General features: G+C 40.0%; 2 protein-coding genes across 2 annotated transcripts; both read right to left on the bottom strand.

Annotated features, from left to right (window-relative positions):
* Nucleotides 1–919: 919 nt before the first annotated feature.
* On the bottom strand, nt 920–4,588 carry GDF2 (growth differentiation factor 2). Its single transcript, XM_056352941.1, has 2 exons — nt 3,821–4,588; nt 920–2,104 (listed from the first exon to the last, which is right to left on the bottom strand). The coding sequence occupies exons 1-2, from the start codon at nt 4,158–4,160 to the stop codon at nt 1,173–1,175; spliced, it is 1,272 nt and encodes a 423-aa protein (XP_056208916.1). The 5' UTR covers nt 4,161–4,588; the 3' UTR covers nt 920–1,172.
* Nucleotides 4,589–9,104: 4,516 nt separating this feature from the next.
* Nucleotides 9,105–21,719, bottom strand: GDF10 (growth differentiation factor 10). Its single transcript, XM_056353027.1, has 3 exons — nt 21,261–21,719; nt 14,982–15,889; nt 9,105–10,131 (listed from the first exon to the last, which is right to left on the bottom strand). The coding sequence occupies exons 1-3, from the start codon at nt 21,556–21,558 to the stop codon at nt 9,940–9,942; spliced, it is 1,398 nt and encodes a 465-aa protein (XP_056209002.1). The 5' UTR covers nt 21,559–21,719; the 3' UTR covers nt 9,105–9,939.
* Between the last annotated feature and the right edge of the window lie 823 nt (nt 21,720–22,542).

Raw genomic sequence — 22,542 nt, 5'->3', positions numbered from 1 at the left:
AACCTTCATTAGAATCAAAGGAAGTTTACTTTAATTGCAGGAAAGATGAGGTCCTTGTTTAGTGAAAATACAACTGAAGTCAGGAGAACTATTGTATGATAGTATATTTTCATACAGCAGCAGAAGTCTCATAGAACAGAGAAGTTTTCAGTTTTTCCCAGACTTGTAGGTGGTGAAATAATTTTGTATGTAAAATAGAGTTTCTCCTAAGAAGAAGTTAAAAAAAAAAATCGGAGCCTAGCAGCAGACTCCAAAGTACATATTTAGATCTCTAAACAAGTAGCCTGGGCTTTTCAGAAGTGCTGAGCTCTGCCTACCCCCACTGCTCTTAGGATACGTGTCCAAGACTGAAAGTCATTTGACTGCGTGTTCTTGCAAAGAAATACTAAGAATATGCAGTAGGTCAAAGTGGCTCCTTATCTTTGTGCAGAGATAAGGGCTGCTGTTCCTCCTAGGAAACAGTGTCTTAGAAGCGGAAGGCTGCACTTTTTATCAGTCAAGTATGTGCCATAAAGGGGTAAAAATAGGGACGCTGAGGATAAGAAAGCTGAAACCAAGGCACCTGCTACCCACAGAAGGAAACTTGGGAATGAAATAAGACTGAGTCTCTTCTGTTTTGAATACGGCAGATCTTCATTTACAGGAGTAAATAGTTTGCCTGTAAAAGCCTCTGAGATTACTGATACAATAAAAGGTTTGTGGGATTTCGATTCCTATCATGAAGACTAAATTACATTTACTGAGTTTTACAGAAGTTGAAAATATCAGAGTTGGCTGAGAAAATTAGATTTCGATACCTATTAAATGTTTACAGGGCATCCTAAATCCCCATTGAAAATCCTCTAGTTTGTGACCTAAACAGAAAAGTTGAAATTAGGTATTCAAATTGCATCACTGTTGCCAAATAATGCATAATTCATTAAATCTCACAATATTTTAATAATCCAGTATTCACTTTGCCATGATATATAATGCAGACTATTTACAATGATTGCCATTCTTTAAATGCCAGTTTTCCTTTAAAACAAGCAGCAACAACAATCAGACCCATACCCTGCTCCAAACCTTGTTTGCAAGGATTTTCACTTGCATCACTAATGTACAGATTTACACAGAGCAGAAAAAGGGGGGTGGGGTGGGTGTATTCTTATTCTGAGATTCTGCCTTGTATGCTACCTGCAGCCACATTCTGCCACTTTCATCCCTTCGTAGTTATATATCAAAGTGGGCACACCAGCATCATCCTTATAGAGAATAGAGATTGAATCCAGTTTGGTTGGAACACAACAGGCCTTGGAAGCTTTCTTTGGGTTTTGGAGATGCACCAAAGTCTGGACAATAGCATGTTTTGTTGGGGTAACGTTATCTGTCAGAGGGAAGAAGCAACCTCCTTTACACTCAAAAGCCTCATAATCTTTTGGTGCAATGATCCAGGAATCCCAGCCAATCTCTTCAAAGTTCACATGGAGAGAAGTTCTCCGACAGTGGTTGGCTCCAATGCTTCTCTTGCTTCTGGAGGAATGCCGGTGGGGCCCAGTGATGGTCTTTTCCTGTTCTTGCTCTTCAGATGAAGTGTTGTTCCCTAGTTTCTTTAGCACACTTTCTTGTTCGTGAACAATCATCTCCCGGAGCTCCACTTTGGTTTCTTTTGTCCTGTTGCTGCGGTCATTGGAGAACACTATTAGCAAGGGCAGATTTTTAGTGTCTGGGGTAACACTGATATCCAGCTTCCCACAAGCGAAACCACTCAGAGCTTTACTCTCTATTACAACCTCCAGCTTGTTTTTAGTCTTCAGTTTGTCTGCCCTGACCCATCTTTTCACAGCACTGGACACTTCAAACATCTCCCAGCCACACTCCTGGATATTGTGGGAGACAAGGAAAGATTTGGTACTTTCTGGGTTTTCCCAGTGGTCACCATCTAGAACATCATAAATGACCATGTTGCCTTCCAGCCTAGAGAGAGACCCAACTCCCCTGTGACAGGAGATATAAATTCTCAGTTCAGCTCTGGTGATTTCCTCGTATCGTGGAATAGAGATGTTGAAGAGCAAGATGTGTTTCTGAAATGGATTTTCTTCTGGTGAAGCTAAAGAAACAACATCTGCAACAGGAAATTAAAACACATGGTTACAGTGATTCTGACTTGCTTTTAAAAGACTAAAGGTGTACTTTGTGGGTAAGGTAAAAGCATGGCTACCCAACATTAAAAATAAAATTAAATAATACCATCTTCTGGCCAAATTTCAAGGTCAGGGAGTAAAAAGATGAAATGCAGGTTCCTGTTGTTGGTAGTATTTTCACCAAGATTGTTTAGAGGGGTGCGTAGAGTCTGCCTAGAACAAGCTGTGGATGATGCTGGTTGGTATTAAGTACATAAATAAGGCATCCAGGGAGTGTTAAGATTTAGCAATTTCCTAAAGAGATTTTTACACAAAGAATTCTTAAAAAACCCTATGAATTTTCTACTCTTATAATCATGCAGTGGGATGAACTGCCCTCCTAATACAGCAAAGTATACTACATATTTAAGTGTCTCTGAGAACTAGCTGTGCTGAGGCTTTTGTTGTTGTCTTCAGATAACTTTGGAAGCACCTTGGATTACTGGGAGTTTGGGGAAATAAAAAAGTTTTTTAAATTCTGAATTTAAGCTTCAGGGTCTGTCTAAATTGGGACTTGGTGATAAACAGCCTTTCATGCCCAGGTGCCAGTCTGTTACAGGCTGGACGCACTGAGCTTGTGTGGGTTTTGGGTTTTTGGTTCTGTTGGTTTTGTTTGTTGGTTTGTTTTTTTGGTGGTTTTTTTTTTTCCTGCAAAGCTATGTGCAGTACCAGCAACTCTGCCTTGGGAAGTGCAGATATTTGGCTGGAAGATCTGACTGGTACTGTTTAAAAGCCATCACTCACTGATGTCTATTTGATGGTCAATGTAAGATAACTGCTCAGTCATGATTGGCTTTTAGGTCAATTTTAATTGGCTAATATTGACATTTCTTCACAGTGTTTACCCACTAAAGCAGTCAGAGAGTGAGATATGGAAACTATATCATCTAGCTCATACTGTTAAGTTTTCTTTCCATTTCAGGACTAGGGGCACTAATTTGGGAATTTGGAGTTCTCTGTAGTGCTGTTACCTGTGTATGTCTATTTTTCATATAACCAGAAGCTTTGATTCTCCCTGTCTTATTTTTATCACAAGGACTGCATTTACTTCTAACTTTTTTCACTGCTTCTTTTGGAGCTTTTAAAAGTCTACTTAATGTTATGCAGACAGGGTTTTTATTTTTTTTTAGTTGAGACAGGCTTGACTACTCATTTCATTATAAATCTTTCTGTCTAACACAAATTTTGGGGGAGCACTGCTGTGCCTTGCTTGGATCTGGAGACATGTTTCTCAGTTGGCTGCTGTGGTTTCTAAATACGTGAAGAGCCCACCTGAAAGAAGAGCTGTCTAGCATGAGTGTCTCAGCAGACGAACACAAATTTACATTCTGACATTAAAAATCAGTTCCAATTCTCTAGCTTTGAGAAACATGATTCATGTAAACCCTGTTATTCAGTGCGTCATCTCAGTTGATGTATTTGAGAAGAGAATATTGTACAGTGAAAATACAATTACCTTTAGTTTTTTTCTGTTATATTTTTTTAAAGATTGAAAGAAAATACAGAGCAAGACTACAATCCTAACTTTTAAACTGTTTAATTCATAAAGTATCTGTGGAAGTTAGGCACATAGTTCCCTCTGAATTTCAAAAGAATCTGAGTACCTACTGTCCATGTACTGTAAAAATTCTAGTCCACGTATTTAGGACTTCTCCTACCTTCAGTACTGAAGCTCCTTACAATATTGGATGCAGGGATGGAGGACTTGTCTGCAGTGTATCTGTTGTATAAATCAATCATGAACTGTGGTGGTTCTTCTTTGCTCTTCACTTGTGAGGGGACTCTTGACAAATTCAGACTCCTTAGTAAATCTGTCTTCATATTCTTCACGAAAGATTTGAAATCGAAATGGGTCTCATCTTCTCCAGGATCATGAAAGTGTGCATCAGACTTTCCCATAGCTGATAACTTGTCCCAATCTTCCAAAGGCTTGCCTCTTGTCAAACATGCAATGATATTGAAAACAGACAGTCCAGCTAATACTCCAAAATAATGCATTTCTTCTGTATTTACTTTCTGGTGGAGAGACAAGAGGACAAGGGTGTTTTAGCTGATTAAAAGTCTTGTTTCATTACAGAGGAAAGGAGATGGAAGGCAAACAACTGGAATGTCCTTTGCAAATCACTTTCTTGTGTGCTTTTTGCAGTCTGCTTCAAACCCCAGCCTCTTGTCAGTTGTCAAGCAGATTGGTTGTACGCTTGCCCTTATCAGAGTCATTGATGCCATGCTTCAGCTTCTGTTATCTAGCAAAGCTCTTAGTTAATGAAGATTCTGTAAACATCTGACAAACACATGTGGCTGGTGGGAAGGACATTGTATATTGTAAAGAATCCACATCTCGCTTTAGGGTCATCATTGCTTAATTATACTCTTGTATCATTTCCTTGCCAACACAGAGAGAAGCTTTCTTAGGGACGCAGAAGATTTCATCAAGACTGGAAATTAGAGATCTAGAACAAATTCACTGTTATTAGCTATTACTAAACATCATCTGACAGTCTTTATTACAGGCCCTTCACATGCCATCAGAAAATCGCTGATCATTTGATGGAGACCTGTGGTTTTGCAAGACGCTATTTCATGACGATACAAACAACCTTAAAACTTCTTTCTGTTTATCAGCCAAGAGCTATTGTTTGTACACAGTGAAATATCTGTTTTGCGTCAAGTTTCCTTCATGTTGGTTGCAGGCTTTTCCATTTTCAGTTTGATTCCTTTGGTGTATGGGAATTTAGTCTTGTTTTTATAGCCTCTTATGTAATATATTTCTTAGATTCTTGATGGTCAATCCAGTCTAAAACCAGTCATTATTTCAGTGACTTCATTTTGAAAACATAACTAGGCCTTCTAAGGCCACATGGAAAGTAAAAGGTTTCTGTGAAGATACAGGAAATTATCTGTGAAGATGGGAAGAATGGGCCAAGGCAAACATGCAAGATGATAGAAAGACATGGTAGAATTTCTCATGATACAGAAGAAAAAACCATAGTTTATGTATAGACAAAAATATCACTTGCTATTTATCTTCATGAATGCATTATGTTTTAATCTAATGATTCATATGTTTATCTGTACTATTAATACATCATTTTTTCTAAGCACAACTCAATACATACTGTGCATGTGCCATAAAATCTGAATAGTATTATGAGCTTTTATATTAAAAAAAATAATCAATCTAATGGCAGAGATGTGGACAGGGTTTTGTCTTTGCCAGCCATTCTTCTCCAGTTTTCTAGCAGTGCATGCCCAGCGTTTAAAGTGATCCCAGACTTCTCAAATACTCACTTAAATATCTGTTGAAGTAACAACAGAGGTCCAAGATGCTGGCTAATTATGTTCCTATGATGTCAGAAAGGATTATTTGGCATTAATCCTGGTCTCCTGCATAGCAAGACTGTTATGTTTTACTCGAGGCCTTTGTGTTTCCTACCTGCTGCAGAGCCCAATTACTTGTGTTTGGCTGAAACATAACTTTAAAGGTCTCCAGAATTTATCTACAGATGTCAAAGAATAGAAGATTTCTTCAATTTTTGTAGCGCTTACTCTAAAGGTTTATAACTTACAGTTACAAAACCGTGGTGCTTCATGTATTATTTGATTATGCCTGGCTTCACCTTCTTGACAGGAGTTCTTGTAACTTTCTGCCTGGCTTGAGGAGCCCCATAATGCTTGCGTTTTCTGTCTGTCAAAGTACTTGTACAGTATAATCAAGTTACTTCTCAGTTTGCTTTCTGATAAACAGATTGTGCTTTTCAGTCACATGTTATAAGGCATTTTCTCTAACTGGTTTTGTTTCTTTTCATGTCTCTTTCAGAATGTGAATGTCTTTTTGAAAAGGTGAACACTGGAGCTATACAGTTTTCTAGTGGCAGTCCACTAATGCTACATGCAGAAATAAAATTTCCTTTCCTTATGTGGTTCACTACTCCAGTGTATATCTTTTCAAAGTGTTTATTAGCTCTCTACATACCATCACCCCGGATGCTCATACTGTGCCATAAATCCATGATATCCACAAAAAATATTTTAAGATTTACGGCTTTCGAAGGTGCAGACTTTTTACTCAGTAGAAGCAGCCTCCATTCCTTGTGCCTAGGTACCAAGCTCTGCATCTGTCTGCCTTAAACTGAATTTTGATCACATAAAGTGCAGCTAGATAAGTGATCTATATAAATACCTCTCTCCTAAACACTGTTTTCTGCAAATGCTGTGGGGGTTGTTATATACAGACTTCCAGTTCATATATAAAGATGTCACATAGTGTCAGGCCAAGTGTCAGCTTTGTAGAAACTTTATAATGAACAGTTCCACTCAGTGGCAATTCCTTTTGAAAGCTGCTCTTTGAGGTTTGGCAGTGACACAGTTGTTAATTCATGTGATAAATGAATATATTAATATTGTCCAGTGTTTTCTATTAATTATGCAGCCTTGTGCAAATGAATTGAAATGCTCCACAAAAACCTAGGTGTATTCTAGCTGTTGCTGTTATGGCAATTAAATTGTGGCCTCAAAGAATAAAAGTGGATTTGTTTCAGAAAAAAAATGTCCTTAACACTTTGCTGGCTAGTATTAGCTGTTTTCCTGTTTTATCTGTCTTTAATCAGCCCATGTTAGTATATCCCCAATTCTTTTAGAATTAGTTTGTGGAATTATCTTGATGTGCTCTTGTAAGTATTTGTCAATAGGAACTTTTGTCTAGAAACTTAAACATTGAATTGAATGGTTTATAGGATGTTCGTAAAAATCAAAAGATCCGTTAGAACCAAGAGAGTAAGGGTATCAGTGTCTTCCAGCAGCAGCTGACTGCATTTGTGCTATTCAAATGCAAAGTTTGCTTTTCTAGAGGAAGATTAGACATCCAGGTACCAAAGACCCAGAAAGTAGTATCTTAAACCACTAAACAGATAGTGGCTTAAGACCTTGTTCACGTTAGCGAATTGACTGGTACAGCTAAACTGAATGCAATAAACTTTACTAGTAAGAGAATTGTATTGCTTGAGTAGTAAGGGTGTGCCTTGAGAGCTATGCTACTTAGAGCTATAATTTTGTTTTGCCTATCCTAAAAAACAGAGCTTTGCCAAAAAACTTTTAAATGCAGACTAAACCTTTCAGGGTTCCATAGGTGTCCTGAGGAGTACAGGAGAAGCATTTTTCATTATGTCCTACAGACCTTATAGCAGATGATGTGTTGATGCAAGCAATAAGGAAAGAGATATCGTCCTATCTTGGAATGAAAGTTTGTACCCAAGGACTAATTCAAGATACAGAAATGTTTCCTTAAGGAAAGCAAAATGCAGTAGATAAGAACATAAGCTCACTAGGTTAATAGGTCATGTTGTTCAGAGCTAGTGCTAAATGGGAGCAAGACTAGACCTACAGAAAAGGGTAGATCTTAATAGAGAGCAGAAATGACAGTAACCTAAGATACTTTGAAAAGTTTTACACTTATGGCTGTTGTGTAGGAATAAATGATTAATTTCTGAGAACTTTTAAATTTTTCTTTATGCATTTGTCAGCTGCAATTTAGTTTCTTAGGGTTTGTAAAAACATAAGATCCTACATTTTTAAGGGAGATCTCTAATGGCAACAGTATGCAGAGGTTTGTCCCGGTAGTTCCAGTGTGGATCACCGTAGGTACTTTGTTAGAAATGCCTAGCTAGATCCATGATCTCTTGGCAGTCGTTACTGGCAGTCACTATAAGGTGCCTTAGAACTATTACTTATTGAGAGCTGTTTAGGAGGAACTAGCAAAAACTGCTGTGAGAGTAACCTGGCAGAGACTCCTGTATGTACTGAGTCTTGCTTTTATGTAGATTAGCAGGAAGTATCATATTTACACACCTCTGTAGTGTGTATCTGTACTACATGAGTATGTAATATTGGTGGCAGAAGTTACTTGGCACCTTCCAGGATGGCAGCCTTTCAGTTAGTCATTCATCAGAAGGTAGTGTGTATGGTATCCTTCCCCTAAACAATGCAACTCTTAATAGGATAAGATAGTGCAGAAAATTAAACTCTCTCGAGGAGGAAAACTCAATGTCTTGTGCTCTGTGGTACCTCACAGACTTCAGAAGTTTGTTGTGCTCCTGGTCTGCCTATGCTGTTGTACAGCAGGTGGGTGAAAATGGAATTATGTGGCAAGTGTGTCCTGGCACTGGGGACACTGAGGAAGAGGAATGACAGGCACAGTAATGGAACGTCAGCTCTTAAAGGAGTGCTGCAGTTACAAAGGCTACCATAAATGTATCAGTAGAGAATTGTACAGGAGTTAGAGGGATGCACAGACTTTATTTCTATAAAGACTTCTAAGAGAACAACTGCCAAATATTGTGTCCCATTTCCATGTGCATTGTTGGAAACGAAAGTTAATGAAAGTTCTGAGAAGAGTTCAGAAAAGAGCTTTGAGAAATTTTTTGAGGCTTAGAATAAGAAAGCAAAGTATCTATTTAAATCTTAGCCAAAATGTAATTTGATCGAGCTCTATTTACTAAAAATACTCAGTGACAGTATTTTGGATAATAGATAAAAGGGATCTAATAAAATAGTTTACAGTAAGATCTAGTGAATTGAAACTAAAGCTCAGCAAATTCAGACTAGGATTAAGTCACTGCATATGAACAAAGAGCACTAACTTTTGGAACAACTGCTTGTAGTCCAGTAGGGATATTCTACCACATGAAATCTTCAAAAACAAATTTATGTATGTTTTTCAAAGATGTTCCCAAGCTCAAAACAGAAGTTCCATAATGCATGGTGCAGAAACTACTAAGTAAGGTTCTTTCATCTGTGCCTTGCAGGAGGTCAGTCTAGATGATCACAGTATTCCCTTCTGTCTTTAATCTATTGAGGCACGTTATGACAAGCTTAACATGTATTTACATGTTTCCATCTAATTAACAGAAGGGAACAGAATACACTTATAGAAAGACAAATCAACTATTTTTAGATACTACTGTACCTTTAATTTATTAGCTTTTGTTAAAAGCATGTAACAGTCTAGAGGATATAAAGTATAATTTACAAAAATATAAATCTTGGTTATTTTATTTTTAGTATTTCAACATATTACTATATAGTATGTGTTACTCAGAGAATATGTTTAACAACCTGAAATTATCCAGCAAACAAAAGTGGGGGATATTACATATGCCTTTTGTAGAACAAATTATGTATTAGGGAAGGGTAACCAAAAATGACTATATTAACATACTGTTTATATGAAAGCTTATGCAGTGCAGTATACTTGCATCCTGAAGAAAATATACATTTTAAGCCCTTTATTACAGCATTTTTCGGTATAAATATGCAGATTAAGAGTATGAGTGTTTTAGGCAAAAAGTTTTGATTTGTGTACAAAAGTGATATTCTAAAATGAGCCCGCCTTTGCAAGTTTACTTCCCATCTTCTTGGTTAACTGAAGAGATAAAATAGTCAGAAAAATAGCATATAAAAACATATTTTAGTCCTTTGATTATGGAAAACTTTACACTTAAAGTTCTCACTAAACACCAGGTGTCTTGGCTAAGTGGGTTAGGAAGATACTTGTGAAAGTATTGAATTCCTGGAAGATGAATATGAAAGACAAATGATGACAGTAAGACATAGCCTTCCAGGTGAGCATGTGTATTGTTTTAGTCTCTCCGCATGCTTTCTGTAGAGGAATTGTAGGCTTGCATTCATCCATCAACAGAAGTGGATTCATTTCCCATTTACAGCTTTGCCAGTGTAGTTGGGCAGGATGCGTGGGTGTTGTTAAAGATGTGTTTATATTAACTTATCGGCAGGCGCAACTTTCGACCGACATATTGGGATATACCTTTAAAACAACATTTTTGTTCTCATCTAAGAACAGGACACTGAGTGAGCTCATTTTGTCAGGAACGCAGCAGGGTTCAGGGATGCCGGGAATGATTCCTACTGCTTTTACAATGCTCTGGATTGTAGCATGATTGGATGGCCGGACAATCTGGAACAGAGAAGGAAATCGTTATCACTTCATTTATGAGCAGTCACTTTCCCAGATGGACTTGGAAAATGACAACAATTACGGTTTTTTGTTGGTCAAAAAAGTGAATATGTGTGATTGAGTCACGGGGCTGTGCAGCATAGTAAGTCCCTCACACTTGGAGCTTTCTTGTGCAGGGTGTATCTCTCAGATATTTTGTATTCCTTATGCTGCCTTCATAAATACCAGAGGAGGGCACTGGTGGCACAGCCAGCAGTCAGTAGCCTGAAGAAAGAATGGCCCTGACTGCACCTACTAGATGCTGGGAGGCAGGCACACAGGAGAAAAAGTCTAGGGTGGGGCACTCTTCTCAGTCATAAATGTTATCTTTTGTTTTCTTAACCTCTTATCTGACTTGGAGAATTGGCTACTGGAAGTATTTCCAAAATAACTGTTCCTATGTTCCAGTGGTATTTCTCCTCATGTATGCTAACCTGGAATGAGTTACTTTTTCGTGGAGTAATTACTCTTTTAAGAGCAGAGTGCCCCAGAAGTAATGTTCATGGGGGAGTTAGTCTGGAATAGTCAGGCAATGCGACAGCCTTTCTGATCATAACCTTGTGATGAACAAGTACTTCATACCTGTAGTCTGTTTGCTTTCCTCTGTTGTCATACTTGAATACTGTCCCAGCAAATGAGTACAGTAACAGTAGGAAAATTGCACTGGTCATATCAGGTTTTTGCTACAGTTTCACAAGGTTTCCTCACAGATCTGGTATATGTGGCACATGAAATCTTTCATTGTTGTTGGTGCGTAGCTGTGTATCAAGTGGATAATGACATCTGTGGGACACAGACAGGGACTTTGCACACCTCCACATGGAAGCAGACACTTCAAGTGAGAAGAATTAATGTCTCCTATATCTTGTCTATTTTTCAAATAAAAATTGAGTATATGCAAACCATGATTTTTCATTTCCACGTGAAAAGTTATGTAGTCCATGGCTATAGCAAAGGAGCCATTTTTTAGGTTAATTCAGTTTTGATACATTTGCTTTAAATGCAATATCAGCAGATCAGATCCAAACCTTAATTGCTTTTAAGGCTTTCAGATGTTCTTTAACTAAAGCAACCCCATTTGGGCCATTACAAGGAGGAATTGTGAAATCCGTCCTGATCCTTTGGGGCTTCAAGACAGCATCCTTATAGCCAAGTCCCAACAAGTGACTGATCCTGGAAAGTGACTTTCTGTAATTAGCACATATTGGCATAATTAGCAACAGCTTGCTCTCTCAGGCCACCCTCCATCTTTAGATTTCAAAGCCGTCCGCAGACAAGCAGCAGTAAATTGTCTCACAGCTGCTATGTGAAGTAGAAATAAGCTTCTGCCTGCATTGGCCATGTCAGCAAATCTGGACAGCAAGAGAGACACAGTAGCTTTCATGTGCTTAAGCAGCTTCAGAGTTTAGAAATACAAAGAACTAGAGCTTCTAGGATCCAGTTCTTTAACCTTTATAAAAAACTTCCTGAAGTGTTCCTAGCACCTTTTATTGTTTCATGTTGTTATTTAAAACAGTTACAGATCCTGAAGTGCTACTGAAACTGAATTTCTTGACCCCATGCAGAGGATAGCCATCATTGCCCTCCGTGCCAGTTACTGACTTACAGGATTCCTGGGTACAAACCTGCAGAAGATCCTGCTAGGATCTTCTCCAGTTGTGCAGTCTCTAATAACCGCAAGGAATAAACAGATTTGAGTAAAGTCTAGCAAGAGCAGCTGTCTACCAAGACAACAGCACTGATAAAATTTCTAATGCCTGCAAGTGTACACACTACGCACAAAAATGCTTAGAGAGAAAAATGCTTATTATGGTGTATTACTCTGTAAAAAATCTGGCTGCCTGAGCCCTACATCCACAGCAGAGCCAGACAGCACACCTATCCCACATCCAGCAAGGCTCTGAATTTTCCAGCCCTTCTGGAAACCTGGCATGAGTGTTCAGTGATTATGGGCTAGGCTTCACATTAGCCTTTGTACCGATGTGCTAAAGTGGAAAGCTTGAAATAATAAATTGAATGCCCAGTAGTGATGGCACTGAGGAAGTGCTAATGCTTTGAATGCTGGCTACTAAGTTGTGTACAGCAGGCCAGGTTCTGCTCTTACTTAACCTCTAGGACAATCCTAGGTTAGAAACGTTTTGGGCCCCAGAAAATATGAGGATAGTGATGTAGCCAGAAAGCAGTTGAACAGTAGGTTTGAAATACTTTAGACCCTGTCCTTCTGCCTAGCTTATACCGCTTTAAAAATCTGTTTTATCATGAATTTGACCCTCAACACCCCCCCCCCCCCCCCCCCCCCATCTTAATAAGCAATACATCCTAGCTTCAGGAGAATTTTGTTCTCATGTTTGATTTCAACTCTTGGAATTAAACTTATGAACTGATGCACTTACATGAAGTCAAGATAATTCTAATTACTGTGGACCAGGGAAAGGATATGTTCCCAGTTCCTTCTACCAGAGGTAAGACTAGCATTCATTTGGCGAATGCAGCAGTACAGGCAACCATTAGTAACTGTATACGCTAATCTTCCCCCTCACAGTTACAGTTCAGGGAATAAGAAATTCAGCAGTAAGATAGGTGAACTTGCTCTGACAAGATTTGTACCAGAGCTGTTTTGTATCAAGATCAAGAATTGCAGTTATTAACATAATATGCAGAGTGATGTACTGATACTTTAAAAAAAAAATATCATACAATGTGATGATTTTCAGTGTGCCAGGTATATAATTCTATCTCCACAGTTATAAAAAGAATACCTTGCAGGTTGGCTGTGTAGACATGAATAGCATTAATCTGGCCTTTGATTTAGGAGTGCCAAGATCATGTGCATGCTCTCCTGACTTAGGGTAAACACATAAGAACAAAAGCTATTTCTCTCTCCATAACAATTCTTATGTTCAGACCTGAAGCATCATCCATTCTGATGTCCTAGTTAACTCTGTTCATTTGGAAACAGTAATTTAAAAAAGTTCTGTGAATCTGCCTTTATTTTCTTTTCCTCTTCAAAATACAAAGCTAACAAAAAGTAGAACTCTTCTAAATCAAACCCAATCAAAGAGTGTGTCAAACTAAAAATCCCCAAATCTATGTATCTGTGATTCAATTTTAAATCTCTTTGGTTTTTTTTGTTTGTTTTGGTTTTTTGGCACCTAGATGCTAGTGCAGCCACGTTAATTTATCTAGAAAACAAGTATCAAAATGAGAACTAAGGTAAATGTTTTTGACTTTCAAGGAAATCTTTATTATATAGCAAGTAATATTGCTAGATAAGAAATTAAATAAATCAGCAATATAAGCCTATTTAACTATTCCGGCTAGAAACAAATCCACTTTCTTTTGGTTCTGTCAGCTTTTGTGTCATGCTAATCTGCTCACAGGAAGCTAGATGCATTAAATGTATCTCCCCCCCTCCCCGGTATGTATGAATGGTGCATTAGACTGTGGGTTTATGGCAGAGGATCTGTACTCCCGGGCTGTTTTTTGTTTTGGATAAGTTAAATGGTGCTTGTGTTGCATGATCTCTTTCTACTACGGTAAAAAAAGTGAAGTTGTATGTGAGCTTGTGTAAGCTTTAATTTTTACCAGACCATGTATCAATTTATGTATACATAGTTCAGCGCTAGCCAGCTACACAAGAACATGTGGTCAGATTCATACAGCTTACTGTGATGTCTGGATTTCCGCTATTTCTGGACTCAAAATAGCCTGCATATCTACTCTTCCTGAAATCATACTACTTATTTCAACACAAACATACATCAGTCTCCATGTATGTAATGTAGGGCCGATTTCTGTCTCGGAGCTTTGAAATTCTTTGCTGTAAAACACTGTTCATTATTTATGTGCCAGGTGATCACATTCAGAAATGTCAGGAGAATAAATAATCAGGCCATTTGTAGGTAGAATTGCAAAATAATTACAGTTTCTAAACATGCAGGTTACACGCTGCTTCAAATCCTCCCCTCCCCCATTACTTCAAGGCCCTGTAAAATGCCAATAATTCTTGTGCTACATAGGATTGCCAAAATTTCTACTTTTTGCCATAGAGTGAGTGAGTGGGAGTGGGCCAAATCAAAATTCCATTGGAGCAGGAGTTCATGTTTGCCTCTATTAGCAAATTTCACACTGCTGCTATAGGAGGAATTAAGTATGCTAGCTTTAGAGTGTTACGGACAGCTATGTGGCATTTCCAGCCACATAAGATAAATCACCTTTTTTGTTCCAGCAGGATTATCTTAATTTTAAGAATTTAGTAAAATAAAAAAACACCAGAGAATTTTGAGACACAAGTATCAGCTTAACCAGCATTCTTATTTTCGAAGTGACAAGCAATTTCTTAAAGTTAAAAATACCTCAGGGTCACTACTCTGCATTTTTCTCCTAAGGTATTTTCAGTGGAATTCAGAAATACTCTGAAACAGCAGCTTGTTTTATTATTAGCATATAATACCTTATACTTCTGCTACCACAACAGAGTAATTTGATGATTTAGTGTGTGTAACCATATTTTAATAAGCTGCATAAGTCTTTGTATTATGGTTTAAAGATATAAGATGAGAAATTGTAAGATAAACCTGAGACATTTTTCTTATTGTTCAGATTACCTTTAAAGATAAGTTGGAATCTTTTTGCTCTGTGATTAATAAGTTGATGGAAACAATATTGCTGAAATTAATTACTCTGGATGAGTCAATAGGGTACAGTGAAAACGGTGAAATCTGAAGGAAATTCTAACTAAAGAAGCAGTTGGATAGACAGAACAGTAGTTCTGCTGTTTGCAGGCTAACAACAACAAAAAGGCATACTACCTTGGGCATTGGAAATTCACATGCCCCTGCACAGTAGTAGGCATCAAATGATTTGGGAGATATGATCCATTCATTCCAGCCAATATCAGCAAAGTCAACTTTCATGTATCTTCTTGAACAAATCCTTGGCTCATTCCATTGTTTTCGCCTTGCTTTCTTCATAGTTTTCTCATCAAATTTTAGCACCTGAGACTTTGTAAGTGTTTCTGTATTTTCTTGCCCTTTTCTCCTTCGGTCTTTGCGTGAGGCTTTTGGTTTCAGGGATTTGTAGGCATTCTCCCATATGTCATGTTTGTTGTATTTATTGTTGTTATAATCTACTTCTGGCAACTCATTGTTCTGAATAGGACTTGAGAGGTAAGTATCCCTCCTCACTCGGGTGTCAGTAGAAGCATTGGAGGGTAGATTTGGGTCCCCATCGTTGGAAGGGAATGGATCATAACGCTGTAGGGTGACTGCCACGCTGTTAGGCTCTGAGATTGCAAGATCGTTGGCATAAACTAGTATATAAGGTAAATGGCTGGTGGCCTGTTCAGGGAAGCCCTGATGTTTCTCCCCAGAATCAAGCTCAGCGCAGAGAATGAGCTCTCCAGCCTGTTTTGATTCTTTTATGATGTGTGAAATGTCCTTTGCATGCCAAGCCCCTCGCCTTTGAAGAAAGACAGTAATGTTCCCTTTTACTAGCCCATAGGCAGAATTCTGATGAATACTTTGGAAAATGAGGTTGAGCCGCAGGATCGGAGGCAGGTGAAGGAGTCGGCAGGAGGAGTTCTTGGAACGCTTACAAAACACTTCCCGGTGCCGAGATCGTTTGTCAGCATAGAAGTGAAAAGTGGCAGCAAGGATCATCTCTGAATCCTGCATGGATGTCAGATTGAAGCAGTACACAGGCTTCTGGGCCAAGAATCCTACAAGAGAGCAAGGAAAACATGGATAAATATCTGGGACCAAAAATGGTAGTCAAACCCTTATTCCTTTATAAGTGGATTAACAAATTTTGATTTTCACTTGGCCATTTCAAATCAGTTAGTAGCAAACTTGTCACTTCAGCTTAAAACTATAGTGAATCAAAGGAGGAAAAAACCCTAACAATATTTAATGGCAAAATTACAATAACATCAGGGCTGTCCAACACACTAGGCAATTTTTGTATACATGAGGGATAAAACTCTTCCCAGAGATTTTCAGTTTCAGACTGCCTTTCATTCCAGGCAGGCAAGAAAAGCAATCCTTGCTTCTATTTCGTTTATAACAAAATCAAGCTCAGAGAAGCTATCAAATTTGTCCAAAGCAGAGCTCAGAATGGTACCTTACTCAGTATACCAGCTGAAAACCAGGTTTATAGTTAATATTCAAAATGGTCTAATCCACACCTGACTACAAAGATTCCTGAAAGATCTCTGGGTGCTAACTCTGTGGGCAACACTTAGGAAGTTCATTGTCCGTAAGTAGTGCACAAGAGACATTTCACAAGGGGGCTGGAAGTAAGTAGTGCAACATATTTTGGGGGCCGTTACTTTTGTGAGCAGTCCTTCTTTCTGGTATACATCTTGTAGGAGCTTTGTTTAAAGCACTGTGAAACCTACTTTGTTTCTAAGACTTGTGTTTTGATCTGCTTGAAGTTAGTGACAACTACTGTTGAGTAGGAGCTGACTCATAAAATTAAAACTCCATTTGATGTAGTTCCTTTTTTGCTAGTGGAACAATGTGTGCTCAAGTTATATCTCTGTGCTCCTCACAAGGAAGATGAACAATTTTACACTAATAACTGTTTACACCATGTTTATTTAAACAGTAGAAACCTCTCTTAGTGTGTTAAAATGTAATCCCAGAATCAAAAGACCATGCATTAACAGTCTATCACTGTGAAAATTGGGTGGGGCGTGGTGTTTTGGTTTTTTTTGTTGTTTTTTTTTTGTTTTTTTACTAGCTCATGAGTATACAGGAAAGTGGTGGCAGAAGTGATTCCTGTTCTCCCAAACTCAGACTACAGTGGGTAGGTTTGTCTCATTAGTTAAGCCAAGTGGGCAAACCCTCTAGCAGCTCTTTTTGACATACCTGGAATTCTCTGGCAACAGGGTGGAAAAAAACTCACAAACAAACAAAACCCAACAAACCCAACAGCCGGTCTTCTCAGAAACACTTAGGTTTGTTTTTCAATGCGCCGTAGATGATGAGCCACAGAAATCTTGGCAACAGAAAAGCAGTACTGTTAAGTGCTGCCTGCCAGATTGTTCCTCCTTTTAAGCAGTTTTATTTGAAAGATGGAAATTAAATCGTGCTACATCTCACTAAACTGGTGCTTGCTGTCTTCCAGTTCATGCTGGATAAAACCATCATTCAAACTAAACCATAGCAGGTTAGGATGTTCATTAATCCCAGGCCCACATAGGCAGTCTGAAAGTACAATGTTCAAGTATGCAATTTCAATCTGCACCATCTTATTTTTTTCCTGATGTGGTGAAGTGGAACAGCTTATACTGATGCCCACATAATGATTTCATAGGTGGCAGAGAGGCTAACAGAAACAGTATGCTGTGATGAGAACCTATTTCTTTCCTATCAGTAAACTTTTAATCAATACTAATGCACAGGTGATCATACTATGAAAAAAGAGTTTAGATTCTATTCAAGTCTTTTAAGCATAGAATTTTCACAAGGCTGATAGCCTATTTTTCAGACCAAGGAAGAGAATAATTGTAGTTCTTCCTTTAGAACAGCAGGCTGTTGTCTTTTTCATTTCAGAAGGCATATTTTTTAGCCTGTCCACTGCCTCTCCCTACCTGAGCTGTGTACAGTTGAAAATTTTAACATTTTTTTAAGTAGTAGAATGCTTCTAGCACTATGAGCTCTGTAGATGACTATGAGGCATATGCATCATTGGGATAAAGGCATTTCAAACACCAGAATCCCAGGGTTTCAGATGTGAAGGTAACTTGTAATGATAGCTCAGAGACAGGGAGTTCTAATTAATCTAAATTAATTCTGCATGCTGGAGTGAAACAAACCCTTCAAAAGTCAAAATCCTTTGTAGAACAGAGTAAGAATCTGTAAATCTGCAGCTACTGTAAAGCCAGAAGCCTGGAAGTACAGGCTTTTAGGAACTGAGGAGACCTGAGTTTTGGATGGAACATACTCATATTTATCATATTGCATCAGATCACTCAGGCGTTTACCAACCTGTCAACCAAGCATTGTTATGTTTTCCAGGTCTACTCTGAGTTGGAACTGTACTAGCTGTATACATTAAAGCTGTTGCATCTACCTCTGCTCACTGTAGACACCTTCAAGTTAGGAATACAGGCAAGGTGTGTAGAGGACACATGCCAAGAGACTGGAAGGAAAAAAAAAAAAGCAAGTGGCCAAGGAAAGAAAATATTAGCCTTTACTACATAATCCACATAGGAGAATGTTGCATTGCACTAAATGAAGACTAGCAAAACAGATTCACATGTTATTTCTGATAACACATTTGTGAGAAAGAAATATGCAGAGAATGTAATTCAAAATATTTTAAGCTATAAAATTATATTAAAGCAAGGCTCTAGAGACCAGAATTACAGTTGCCTGGGCAATCTTGATTTGGTTTTCTTGCACATATACATTATAATACAGTCTTAATTAGATGGCTGCTATTTTCTACTATTCACCAAGGCCTTTGCTTCATTTAGCACAGAGTATGGATAGTGTTCAGGGAATGAGCCTGAGCTGCAAGAGTTGATTTATTGGAAGTTTCATGGCTTAGGCAGCAGATTGCTTCCATGAAGACTAATTCCCCCTAATCTTAGCAATTTAGGTAAAGTTGGACAATAACTTAATATTTCACATTTGGTCATGAACCACTAACGACTTGACTGTGTAACTAACTTCACTCAATTGGTGCTGTTTTCTAAAGCTACACAGTTTGCTGAAAACTGGAAAGCACCTAAAGAAAAAAAGAACTTGAGAAATTAGTTCATAGGCTGTCTTTCAGCTCCTTATCACAGAAGTAATGAACTGTTGTGAATACATGTAGAGGTAAGCTCAGGGGAGGTGATCAGATGTTTGTGAAGCACTGTTCCTGAAGCAATAAGTGCTAGAGGAACATGAGGAAGCTGTATTTAGAATATGTGCAAACAAGTACATGCATATATATATTTTGAGTGCCTCACACTGAATATGGAGAAATTGTACATATTCAGTAACCCTGTCAGCACCATCTATATCCTGCAGGGGATATGTAGGATGGCAATACAGCTGCTGTAGTTGAGGAGGCTTCAATAATGCATGTGACAAAGGAGCAAACCAAGTCCAGACAAACATTTTGCACCTCTGGAGCCCTCATCCTGACAACCATAGCTAACAGTGATGCTCAAGTGCTCCCTAACAAACAGCTGTAAGCTGCAACATAGGAATGGAAGGATTTTCTGAAAGGCACATGTAAAGAAGATATCCATTGCTTGAGATAATGAAAAAGAAATTATTATATGTGTAATCCATTTTGCTTATCTTAATAGGATCAGAATTATCATTATATTTTATAAAGAATGGATGTTCCACATATCTTGTTAGAAAAACATGCCAATTTCTTCTTTCAAAAGAAAACACTAGAATTTCTTGGAGGAGATAAAGAAAAAACATACTGTCAGATAAGGTTCTCCTTGTGTCATTCTATGGTTCATTTCAGACTGTTCATTGCTAGGTTGATGAATTACAATTTGTCATAACAAAGGTACACTGCAGATGAGCTTCTGCTTTCATGCCATGTTACTGGGGAGAAATAGGATCCAGTAGAGAAGGTACACAGGAGACAGGAATTTTGGACATGAGTGTACTTTATTTTCACTGCATGGCAAGACAGGTTACTTCCAGGTGTCTCTGGTTTCATGATCTGGGAGATGCACAAAATAATAGCACTTTTTAATTGGTCAGTAGTTTATGTGCGAGTAGAAAATGCTGCTATTTTAGTGTTTTAAACCACTTCAATGCAAGTAACTTGTTCAGCAGAGTAATTGGAAAATGAAGAAAAATAATATAGTGCAATTCATGCATTCTTCCAAAATCACTGTTGCAGTCCAGGGCCTTCCTTGGGTAGCAGCCCGTATCAGCTGCTCAGTTCACAGAAAAACAACAGTGATAGCAGGAGGTCATGGAATAACCATCCACAGTGGAAGTTCCTTCCTAACCCCTAGTAGTTAGGAGCTGCTAGCTAATGATCAAGAGCATGGCAATTTGTTTCTCTCCCAAATGCCTGCAGTTGCTTTACATCCTAACTTCCAGATTTCTAGATATTTTCATTAGCCACTTACCCTTCCATGGGATCTCCTACTGCTTGAGTATCATTACCTTTTAATATTACATTTGGCATAGGATAGAAGTTCAGTTGGGATGCACTAGAGAATGAGTTATTGTGCATTATAGTAACAGTTCCCTAACACACTGTGTGCTGCGTTATATTCTATACCTGAGGCTTAAATGTAGGAGAAAGATTGAAACTCACAAAAGCAAATTTTGAATTCGTTTTTATAGGCATCTGATGAATATTTCTGGCAACATAAAAATTATATTCCAGAAACTTGTATAGTTCTTATTTTAAGAGCCAAGACCATAGTTATTGTCCGTGGGAGTTAACCAAAGGAGGAAGACATTTTCCAGAAAAGATACTTTGTGTTTCCTTGACAAAGGATAGACTAAAGAGAGTATTAACTACACAAACCTCCTCTTTACTACTTTGAAGTAAGACTGGGATAATGAAAGCATGGTTTTGACACAGTATATATGCTCTTTTACCGTCATAATCAAGCCAAGTAAAGCTGAGGAGGGGGAGCTCAGACAGCTGTCTTCTCAGGTTTAGACAGTGCAACGGACTTAAGATCCCGAGCAGTTTTAGGCGGTCCCGTAGGCGGCACTCTTCCTAACAAACTTGTGAGCCTGCGAGAAGAGCCGGAGGAGAGGACCCGCAGCGGGTGCCCTGGCTACTAGTTTTACGCTCCAAGTATCTCTGAAAACATCTTTCGACCCAGTGCCGGTGGTTTGCATCCACAGCAGCGGAGGCTGTCTGGAGGGAGATACCTTGTTGCAGATACTCCCGGGGAAGGGAAGGGAGCCGGGGGAGGGGGGGAGCCATCCGCAGAGCGGAGGGGAGACACCGTGCCCGTGCAGTTAGCAAGGGTCCCCCCCGCATTCACCCAGCGTGACAACCCCCGCAGTCAGTGACAGCCTCGGCGCAAACCCGTCGCTTTAAAGCGAAAAAGGAGCGAGGGGGCTCCAGCGGTGCCCCCCGCGCCCGGCCCGTCTTACCCGGCCTGGCTTTGAAGCTGCGGACCGTGTTGCCGTCGCCGGGCCGGCTGCCTTCCCGGTTGTACTTCTCGTAGAGCTTAAGCATGTGGACAGCTACCATGTCCTGAGCGATGCTGCTCAGCGCACCGGGCGGCGGGGAGCCCCCGCGGGGGTCGCGGCCCGGGGAGGACGAGTCCCAGGCGGCCGGCGGCTGGACGGGGCAGGCGGCCTGGCTGCCGGCGCCCGCCCCCGCAGGCGAACGGCAGCCCCCATGGCCCAGGGCCCAGAGCAGGAGGCAGCAGGTCAGGCGGCCGGCCATCGGGGGGATGCTGCAGGGCGGCCGGGCGCGGAGCGGCGGCGGCTTGGTCGCTGCCTGCGTCCGGGTCTCCCGGTTGTCCCTGCCGCACCGGGGCGAGGGGGCGGCGGGGCCAGCGAGGGAGGAGGGAGGGTGGAGGCGGCCCCCCCCCTCCGCCGCCGCTGATGCCGCCTCCGCCGGGCCAATCCCCGGGCCCGGGGGTGAGGAGCTGCGGCCCGGGGGCGGCGGAGCGGGGCTATGGGGGGAACTCTGCATTCCTCTAGCGTGGGGCTTCCCCGCTCTTTAAAACGTAGCGGGGGTAGGAGCTACGTTAATTAGCGTACAGCCGCTGATTGGAGACACATGTCACCGCCGCCGCGGTAGCAGCGAGCGCTGCGGCAGGACGACACCTTGGCTGCCTGCGCTAGCGAGGGTGGGGCCTGAAAATAATTTCAAAAGATAGAAGCAAATAGCTAGCAAGGGGAGGCAGGCGGTGGGAAAGGACGGGAGGGTGGCAGGGACAACGTGAGAAGGAAAGGGTGCGCACGTACGTGCACAAAGAAGTGGAAGGGTCTTTTCTGTTTTAGTCGGCAGAGCTGACAGTGCTGTCTTGGGAAAGCAACTCTGTAAATAGTGTTTGTTTCAAGGATCCCGGAGAAAAGAGAAGTCCCCGGTGGGGTCCGCACTCTGGAAGACCCAGTGTGAACTAGCCAAGAGTGTAACGAGGGTCACTGGTAATTCCAAACAGATACTTAAATAGTAGGGGTTGGAAGGACAGTGCGTGGGCAAACTTCCATCATTGGGCTATTTCTATGTGTGATCCGAAGGAGGAAAATACTGGTGTGAATTTCTGAAGGATTTACGTGGCTTAGGTTGGAGGAGGTTGATTTGAAAGTGAATAATGCATGTTGTGCTTATTTGTCATGTGGCACAGGTAGTTCCGAATCATAGTTTATAGTCACCCGGTGGGTATAAACGCTGCTATAATGAATAGCAGTTTTAAAGACA

The sequence above is a fragment of the Falco biarmicus genome, chromosome 9 (genome assembly GCF_023638135.1).
Source record: "Falco biarmicus isolate bFalBia1 chromosome 9, bFalBia1.pri, whole genome shotgun sequence".
Lineage (NCBI taxonomy): Eukaryota > Metazoa > Chordata > Aves > Falconiformes > Falconidae > Falco > Falco biarmicus.
The sequence above is the reverse complement of the archived record's forward strand: the minus strand, read 5'-3'. Positions and strand labels throughout refer to the sequence as shown.